General features: G+C 45.8%; 1 protein-coding gene across 1 annotated transcript; it reads left to right on the forward strand.

Moving 5' to 3' along the window:
* Positions 1-1018: 1018 nt before the first annotated feature.
* On the forward strand, positions 1019-9992 carry IFIT5 (interferon induced protein with tetratricopeptide repeats 5). The gene is made up of 2 exons (XM_060202404.1): positions 1019-1216; positions 6891-9992. The coding sequence occupies exons 1-2, from the start codon at positions 1212-1214 to the stop codon at positions 8329-8331; spliced, it is 1446 nt and encodes a 481-aa protein (XP_060058387.1). The 5' UTR covers positions 1019-1211; the 3' UTR covers positions 8332-9992.

Here is a 9992-nt window from a genome sequence, read left to right on the forward strand (position 1 = left end):
TATGGACCCAGCGCCCAGCGCCCACGAGACTATGGAACCAGCGCCCAGAAGCCCCCGCGAGACTGGACCCAACGCCCAGAAGCCCCCGCGAGACTATGGACCCAGCGCCCAGCGCCCACGAGACTATGGACCCAGCGCCCAGAAGCCCCCGCGAGACTATGGACCCAACGCCCAGAAGCCCCCGCGAGACTATGGACCCAGCGCCCAGCGCCCACGAGACTATGGACCCAGCGCCCAGCGCCCACGAGACTATGGACCCAGCGCCCAGAAGCCCCCGCGAGACTATGGACCCAACGCCCAGAAGCCCCCGCGAGACTATGGACACAGCGTCCTCAGAAACCCGCAAGACCATGGATCCCACTCCCCAGAAGCCCCCGCGTGACTATGGATCCCACGCATCCAGAAACCCTGCGTGACCATGGATCCCACGGAACCAGAAGCCCCCACGTGACCATAGATCCCACGCCCCCAGAAACCCAGGCCTGTTTATGGATCCCACAACCCCAGAAGCCCACGAGCACCTATGGACACCGCGCCCCAGAAGGCCCTGAGACTATGGACCCCGTGCCCCAGCAGCCCCTGCGCCCTATAAACCCCCCACAAATCCCAGCAGCCCACGCGCGCCTATAACCCCGCGCCCCCAGCAGCCCCCACGCGCCTATAACCCCGCGACCCAGCAGCCCCCGCGCGCCTATAACCCCGCGACCCAGCAGCCCCCCGCGCGCCTATAAATCCCGCGCCCCCAGCAGCCCCGCGCGTCTATAAATCCCGCGCCCCCAGCAGCCCCCGCGCGTCTATAAATCCCGCGCCCCCAGCAGCCCCGCGCGTCTATAAATCCCGCGCCCCCAGCAGCCCCCGCGCGTCTATAAATCAGGCGCCCCCAGCAGCCCCCGCGCGTCTATAAATCCCGCGCCCCCAGCAGCCCCCGCGCGTCTATAAATCCCGCGCCCCCAGCAGCCCCCGCGCGCCTATAACCCCGCGACTCAGCAGCCCCGCGCGCCTATAACCCCGCGCCCCCAGCAGCCCCCGCGCGCCTATAAATCCCGCGCCCCCAGCAGCCCCGCGAGCCACTCCAGCCTCCGAGCCGCTGCCAGCTGCCCACAGACCGAGGCCCGTGCGGGTTTCCACTTCCTGAGGCGGCTCCGCCCAGCAGCCTCACTTCAGACCCGCTCGCCTTCTCAGGACTATCACCAGGGCCTAGAGCCGCCACCATGAGGTGAGCTCAACCCGCCCCATTCCCCAGCGTCCTGAAGAGAATCTCCCCACGCTAAGTAAACTAGGCCGCCCGCCCGGGGACCTGAGGTGAGGGCCCCGCCCCCCAACACCTGAGGTGAGGACCCCGCCCTGTCCCCTAACAACTGAGGTGAGGACCGTGCCCTGTCCCCTAACACCTGAGGTGAGGACCCCGCCCTGTCCCCTAACAACTGAGGTGAGGACCACGCCCTGTCCCTAACACCTGAGGTGAGGACCCCGCCCTGTCCCCAACACCTGAGGTGAGGACCCCGCCCTGTCCCCTAACACCTGAGGTGAGGACCCCGCCCTGTCCCCTAACAACTGAGGTGAGGACCACGCCCTGTCCCTAACACCTGAGGTGAGGACCCCGCCCTGTCCCCTAACAACTGAGGTGAGGACCCCGCCCTGTCCCCAACACCTGAGGTGAGGACCCCGCCCTGTCCCCAACACCTGAGGTGAGGACCCCGCCCTGTCCCCTAACAACTGAGGTGAGGACCACGCCCTGTCCCTAACACCTGAGGTGAGGACCCCGCCCTGTCCCCTAACACCTGAGGTGAGAACCCCGCCCTGTCCCCTAACACCTGAGGTGAGGACCCCGCCCTGACCCCTAACAACTGAGGTGAGGACCCCGCCCTGTCCCCAACACCTGAGGTGAGGACCCCGCCCTGTCCCCTAACACCTGAGGTGAGGACCCCGCCCTGTCCCCAACACCTGAGGTGAGGACCCCGCCCTGTCCCCTAAACCTTTGAGGGCCCCCCGCGCTGTCTCCCAACACCTGAGGTGTAGGCCCCGCATTTGTCCCCTAACACATGAGGTGACGGCCCCGCCCCTGTCCCCTAACACCTGAGGTGAGGGACCAACCCTGTCTCCAACACCTGAAGTGAGGACCCCGCCCTGTCCCCTAACACCTGAGGTGAGGGACCTGCCCCTGCCCCCTAACACCTGATGTGAGGGCCCGCCCTGTCTCCCAACACCTGAGGTGAGGGCCCAGCCCTGCCCCCTAACACCTGAGGTGAGGGACCCGCCCTGTCCCCTAAACCTGTGAGGGCCCCCCCCCCCCGCGCTGTCTCCCAACACCTGAGGTGTAGGCCCCGCATTTGTCCCCTAACACATGGGGTGACGGCCCCGCCCCTGTCCCCTAACACCTGAGGTGAGGACCCCACCCTGTCTCCCAACACCTGAAGTGAGTACCCAGCCCTGTCCCCTAACACCTGAGGTGAGGACCCAGCTCTGACCCCTAACACCTGAGGTGAGGACCCAGCCCTGTCCCCTAACACCTGAAGTGAGGGCCCCACACTGTCCCCTAACACCTGAGGTGAGGCCCCCGCCCTGTCCCCAACACCTGAGGTGAAGACCCGCCCTATCACCTAACACCTGAGGTGAGGACCCTGCCCTGTCCCCTAACACCTGAGGTAGGTCTCTGCCCTGTCCCCTAACACCTGAGGTGAGGGACCCGCCCCTGCCCCCTAACACCTGAGGTGAGGACCCCGCCCTGTCCCCTAACACCTGAGGTGAGGGCCCTGTCCTGTCTCCCAACACCTGAGGTGAGGACCCCGCCCTGTCCCCTAACACCTGAGGTGAGGGCCCCGCCCTGTCCCCAACACCTGAGGTGAGGGACCCGTCCTCTAAGGACCTGAGGTGTGGGCCCCGCATTTGTCCCCTAACACATGAGGTGACGGCCCCACCCTGTCCCCTAACACCTGAGGTGAAGACCTGCCCTGTTCCCTAACACCTGAGGTGAGGCCCCTGACCCCTGTCCCCTAACACCTGAGGTGAGTGCCCTGCCCCTGTCCCCTAACACCTGAGGTGGGGCTCCTGACCCCTGTCCCCTAATAGACCTGAGGTGAGGGCCCTGCCCCTGTCCCCTAACACCTGAGGTGAAGTTATGCCAAGTTCCTTCATCAGAACCATAGAAAGCGATCAAAACCCATTTTCAGCTTCCATATAGAGAGCCAAATAAAGAGCACGCTAAGCTATAAAGACACATGGGAAGATTTAAGTGGAAGAAATTTTGTAGTTGTTAACAGAGGAATGGGAGGCCTAGCAAGTTCTTCCAAATCTTGTTTGTTTGCTAAGACTGTACTTCGGGACTGGACATGCCTTAAGTCTTAAGTATATGATTTCATTGATTCATTCATTCAGCACTATTTATTGAACTTCTGTCATAAGTGCTGAGGACAGAGATGAAACAATCAAATCAGCAAGGACCCTATTTCATGTGAGAAATAAAATAAGTGAGTTAGTGATCAACATGATTAAGAACTGCAGCTAATAATAACTAAGGGAAATAAAATAGTACCCAGTTTGTGTGTGTGTATGACATAAAATGGAGAGCTATTTTAGATAGCTCTGCCACAGGTGGTTTCTTGAGTAGGGAATATTTGAGCTGAGTTATAGTAAAGAGCTAGTCATGCTGAGAATTAACAACAGGATTCCAAGTTGTGTAAGAACAACAGGTGCAAAATTCCTTGAACTTGATATGTTCACGATAGGAAGAAGACAGTATGTCTAAAACAGTGAACAAGAACAGTAGCAGAGAATGTTGGGCAGGTAAACAAAACCAATTCCTTTGGGAGCATGTAGGACATGGCAAAGACTGGGCTTATCTAGGTGTTGGGATGCCTTTAGGAACTTTCAAATGAATGACAAACTAGTTTACATTTTCAGAAGGTTTACTAGTACTCCGTGGAGACAAGAATTCAAGCAGGGAACCCCAATTTTTGCCCTAGTCAAAGGAAAGATAATTATGAGTTAGACTAGGAAAGTAGAAGTGAAAATAGAGGAAAGTAGATAGATTTGAGATGTATCTGGATGGTATAATTAAAAGAACTTACTAGGGGAGTCGGGTGTTAGTGAAGCGGGTTAAGCTTACACAAAGTGCAAGGACCAGCTTAAGGATCCCAGTTCGAGCCCCCGGCTCCGCACCTGCAGGGGAGTTGCTTCACAGGCGGTGAAGCAGGTCTGCAGGTCTCTCTTTCTCTCCCCCTTTCTGTCCTCCCCTCCTCTCTCCACTTCTCTTTCTCCTATCCAACAACAATGACATCAATAACAACTACAATAATAACTACAACAACAACAACAAAAAACTGGGTTGGATGAAAAGCTAAGAGGAAAAGAGAAATTGGTGATCAGGGTATTTGGCCTGTGGAGCTAAGAGGTGCCAAATATGGTGGAGGAAATATGAGAGAAAAATAGGTCCAGGGAATTGAGATTTCTGCACTGAATATTTAAGAGACCAACTGAATATCTAGTAGAAGATATGAACTAAAGTTAGATGAGTCTGAATTCTGGCACAAGATCAGAAATAGAAGAAATGTGTTTGAAGGTCATCAACACATCAATCAGTAAGTCTTTATTTGTAGTGTGGGAGAAAAGTATTCTGATTCTCTTAATAGTGATGGTAATTATATCTTTGAGAACTAAGATGACCCTTCCTTCTTGTCACTTAAGTATATTTTCCTCAGTTCTTTGGTTATTTGAGAGAATCACTTATCCTTCAATAGATCTCTCTGTCACTCCATATATGAAGCACTGTTTACATTACATTATGGTGAGCTCCAGCTCAGAATAATTTTAGCATTATAGAATGTTGTGACTTTAAATATTTTAAATGATTGGTTGCTTAAAGATCTTAAGTCTCTGGCATGTTTTTCCAGTGGGCCTCTTACCTGCTTTTTAAAAGACTGCCTTAAACAACTACTGGATGGCTTCAGTCATGTAGAATATAGATAATTAAAACATGCAACTTGTAAAATAAATAAATACCAAGCTGTCTCCCAGACTTGGTGAGAGCTATGGTGGTTATCAGAGAGGAAAGAAGCACAAAATTTTGTCTGGGTGCAGTGTGAAACTATACCCCTGAAGTCTTACAAACTTACTAAATCCCTAAATAAGGAAACAAAATTGCTTGAAAAATCCCTTCTTATAGGAAAGCTACCAGGGGAGGGGATGGGATGAGGAGTTCTGGTGGTGGAAATTGTGTGGAGTTGTACCCCTCTTACCCAATGGTTTTTGTCAATGTTTCCTTTCTATAAATAAAATTTTTTTTTAAACTGCAAAGGTAAAAAGAAAAACCCTTCTTGTTTTCTTTTTAGATTCTACTGAGGCAAAGCAAATGTTATATGCATTAGATAATAGCATTTATTTTAAAGCATATCATTCGAACAAAGTACTCCCTTTTTTTCCATTAAATAATATTTTTTGGTTGGAAAGCATAGAGTTTTGGTCTGGCACCACTAGGTTTGACTCCTGGGGAGCCACTTTAGAGCTGTGCATTCTTGAATTGAATCTGGAATTGAAACTGTCTTCCAATCCTCATCCATAAAATTGTGAAAATAACCAAGTAATTATAAAATTAAAACTGCAAAAGTAAAATAATAATATTAGCCTTTTATCCATCTCAAACTGTGCTTCTCCTCATTACTTTGCTTTTTCTGATGCCTTTTCCCCTTCCTCCTTTTTTCTTCCTTTCCCCTCCCCTTTTTTCTGCAGTAATGGTACATCTCTGCCTCCTTCAGTATACTTTTTTCTTATTCTCCCGATATCACTATTCATTATACGAAATTAATTTCATATTAATCTTGGGCTAGGTTTATATTTATTATTTTCAAGGATAGTAAATAGTAATATTTAAATAATAATATTTTTAAATACGTCTCTTTTAAAAAAAGGTGTTCTTGGGAGTCAGGCGGTAGCGCAGTTGGTTAAATGCACATGGCATAAAGCACAGGGACTGGCTTAAGTATCCCCTTCGAGCCAGTCTCCCTACCTGCGGGAGGGGGGGCACTTCGCAAGCGGTGAAGCAGGCCTGCAGGTGTCCATGTTTCTCCCCTTCTCTGTCTCCCCTCCTCTCTCCATTTCTCTCAGTCCTATTCAACAATGACGGCATCAAGAACAACAATAACAATAAAACAACAAAGGCAACAAAAGGGAATAAATAAATAATTTTTTTAAAATTAGGTGTTCCTTGTGGGTTAATGTTTGCCAGAGAATAAATAGATACCTGAAAATTGAAACCCTGTCATCTTTCCAGAACTAACTTTTCAATGACAATTTTTTGTACATGAGTGACATTTCCCAGTTTTCCACATAATGGTTTATAGTCGACAGTATAATACAATAGTTTGTACATGCATGACCTTTCCCAGTTTTTCACATAATGGTTTATAATCAATAGTAAAATACAGTAGTTTGTACATGCATAACATTTCCCAGTTTTCCACATAATAGTTTATAGTTGGCAGTAAAATACAATAGTTTGTACATGTGTAACATTTCTCAGTGATAGTTTTTTAAACTTTATTTCTGTTAGAGACAGAGAAATTGAGAGGGAGTAGAAGAGAAGACAGAGATACCTTGCAGCACTGCTTCACCACTTGTGAAGCTTCCTCCCTGCAGTTGGGGATTGGCGACTTGAACCCAGGTCCTTGCACATGGCAACATATGTGCTCTACAATGCTACCTCCCAGCATTTTACTGATGAGAATTTAAGAAAATGTTTATGGGACATAACTGTACACAGAGGAAACTAGTATAAAGCTGTGGGAATATAATTCTAAGATCTAATAATAAAATAATAATAAGCAAAGAATATTTGAGGTTTAAAATTATTTCCTGTATTCAAAAATTAAAAAGGATTTCTTTTTTGTCTTGGACAGTGAAATTCCTAAGGATTCTTTGAAGGACATTCTGTTGGAACTAGAGTGTCACTTTACATGGAATTTACTCAAGGAAGATATTGATCTGCTTGATGTGGAAGATACAATTGGCCAACAACTTGAGTTTCTTACCACACAATCCAGACTCACTCTTTATAATTTACTGGCATATGTGAAACACCTAAAAGGCCAAAATAAAGATGCACTGGTGTGCTTGGAGCAAGCAGAAGAAATAATCCATCAAGAACACTCAGACAAAGAAGTACAAAGACTGGTCACTTGGGGAAACTACTCCTGGGTTTATTATCACATGGACCATTTTAAAGAAGCTCAGAAGTACATAGACAAGATTGGGGAGGTATGCAAGAAGTTGTCCAGCCCTTCTAGCTACAAGTTGGAGCATCCTAAGATTGACTGTGAGAAAGGGTGGGCACTTTTGAAATTTGGGGGAAAGTATTACCAAAAGGCTAAAGTGGCTTTTGAGAAGGCTCTGGAAGTGGAGCCTGACAACCCAGAATTTAACATTGGCTATGCCATCACTGTGTATCGACTGGATGATTCTGACAGAGAAGGGTCTGTAAAGAGTTTTTCCCTGGGACCTCTGAGGAAGGCTGTTACCCTGAATCCAGGTAACACCTACATCAAGGTTTTCCTAGCACTGAAGCTTCAAGATGTACATGCTGAAGATGAAGGGGAAAAGTATATTGAAGAAATCCTGGACCAAATACCATCTCAATCTTATGTCCTTCGTTATGCAGCCAAATTCTACAGGAGAAAAAATTCCTGGGACAAAGCTCTTGAACTTTTGAAAAAAGCCTTGGAAGTGACACCAACCTCTTCTTTCCTGCATCATCAAATGGGACTTTGCTACCGGGCGCAAATGATCCAAATCAAGAAGGCCACACATAATAAACCAAAAGGAAAGGATAAGCTGAAAGTTGATGAGCTGGTTTCATCTGCTGTACTTCACTTCAAAGCAGCTGTAGAACGAGACTCTATGTTTGCATTTGCCTACACAGACCTGGCCAACATGTATGCTGAGGCAGGGCAGTATAGAAATTCTGAAGACATTTTCCAGAAAGCCCTTCGTCTGGAAAACATAACTGATGATCACAAACATCAGATCCATTACCACTATGGCCGCTTTCAGGAATTTCACTGTAAATCAGAGAGTACTGCCATTCACCATTACTTGGAAGCTTTAAAGGTCAAAGACAGGTCATCCCTGCGCACCAAACTAACAGGTTCTCTGAAGAAACTGGCTTCCAAGAGACTTGGTCACAATGGTTTTGATTTGCAGAGTTTAAATGCCCTTGGGTTTGTTTATAAGTTGGAGGGAGAGAAGAGGCAGGCTGCTGAGTGCTATGAAAGAGCCCAGAAACTAGACCCAGAAAATGCAGAATTCCTTACTGCTCTCTGTGAGCTCCGACTTTCTATGTGAACATTAGTTATAAGCTTTTCCATCTATTTTGTGTTCTTATATTTGTGTTTATTTTTCAGTCTGTTGTTCATTATAGTTTTTCTTGACTACTGTGTACGAAGCCATGCTAAATAATTACATTATGATGACTCTTTAAAAAAAATTAAGGTGTTTTTATTTGTTTACCAGAGAATAGCTCAACTTTGGTTTATGGTGGTGCTGGGGTTTAAACATAGGACTTCAGAGCCTCAGGTATGAAAGCCTGTTACATAAAGTGCTGTGCGTTACCTCTGGCCCCCATATGAATAATCATTTTGTTTTCCTACATTATAATATTGTACTGCTAATTGAGAAATAATATCATTTCAGCTGTTGTAATGTTTGTAAAATGGTATGACTAATATGTCTTTATATCCTTTGTCTCTACTACTTGGAACAATTTTCAGAGTAAATTTAATCAAAATGCTCTGTATTCACTTACACAGTGAGCATTATCCTACATTAGTCTATCACCTAGGTCAGGAGCACTCTAGAGTGCAAAACTGCTAGTTAAATTTTTAACTATGTAGCTTGCAAGAAATGGAACCTCTCAGTTACAGTTGTTCTGTCTTTGATGAGGATCATTAATGACTAATCTGATTGCCATTTAAAGATTCCTCTTGTTGGATGAAAAAAGTTCATAATAATAAAACATTTGTCAAAGCTGATGACTTCATTAAAAGGAAAAAAAAGAGCATGGAAAAGTGTTTTTAAATATAGAACTTTAGGGACCCATGAGAAATCACCCCAAATATTCATTAACTAGCTAGACATAATTATAAAAGAGAGATGAATAAAAAATCATCAACATCAAGTTTCTTTGGGTCTTTTAACTAGAAGAATAAACCTAAATTGAGCCTAGTGTTAATTTTATTCCTTCTAGTAAAATTGTAGTACTTTTAGGTTAGGTCATTGATATTTAAAGCAAATCTTAACATGTTGTCAGAGAAAAATTATAAACAAGTGAATAAACTAAATGTCCCTAACCTCTCTCTAAATTACCAAGGTTTCAGTAATTTAGTTTAGGATCTGGACAGAGTTGAGTTATGCTCCCAGTTTCTGATCTTTGTTTAACTGTTTTAGTATCTCATTATTACATCTATGAAGCTTTTTCTTTTGTCTCAAGTTTTCAGATTGGTTTCCTAGAGCTTCTTCAGGAAAATGGAAGCCCAGTTTTCAGTTTTAATGTCCATATTGAGGGCTTGCTACTTAAGGGCTCCTATCCCAGGTAACTTTTAAGTTGGGGTGTTGCTAAAAGTGACTTTTCTAGTGCTTTTTTTTTCTTTTTTATTTATAAACTACTTTCACAGCATTAGTGGAAAGTGTGTTATGCAATTTAATCCTCCATATCACCAATGTAGTTGTTAAAAAATACTCATGTGTGTATGTATGTATGTGTGTGTATATATATATATGTATGTATGTGTTTAATTTTGTCTTTTTCTGTTTTTACTTTAAATTTTATGACTTTGATGCAAAAGTAATGCATCCTCACTGTACAATTTCAAGTGAGACAGAAGTAAATATATTTAAAATAACTTTTCTTATTCAATCCAGTTTGATGTGTCTGTTTTTCCTATGCATGTTCAAATGTACATGTATATATGCTGCAGTGTATCTCATAAATTAAAAATTTAAATGTT

This window comes from Erinaceus europaeus, chromosome 1 (assembly GCF_950295315.1).
Source record: "Erinaceus europaeus chromosome 1, mEriEur2.1, whole genome shotgun sequence".
Taxonomy (NCBI): domain Eukaryota; kingdom Metazoa; phylum Chordata; class Mammalia; order Eulipotyphla; family Erinaceidae; genus Erinaceus; species Erinaceus europaeus.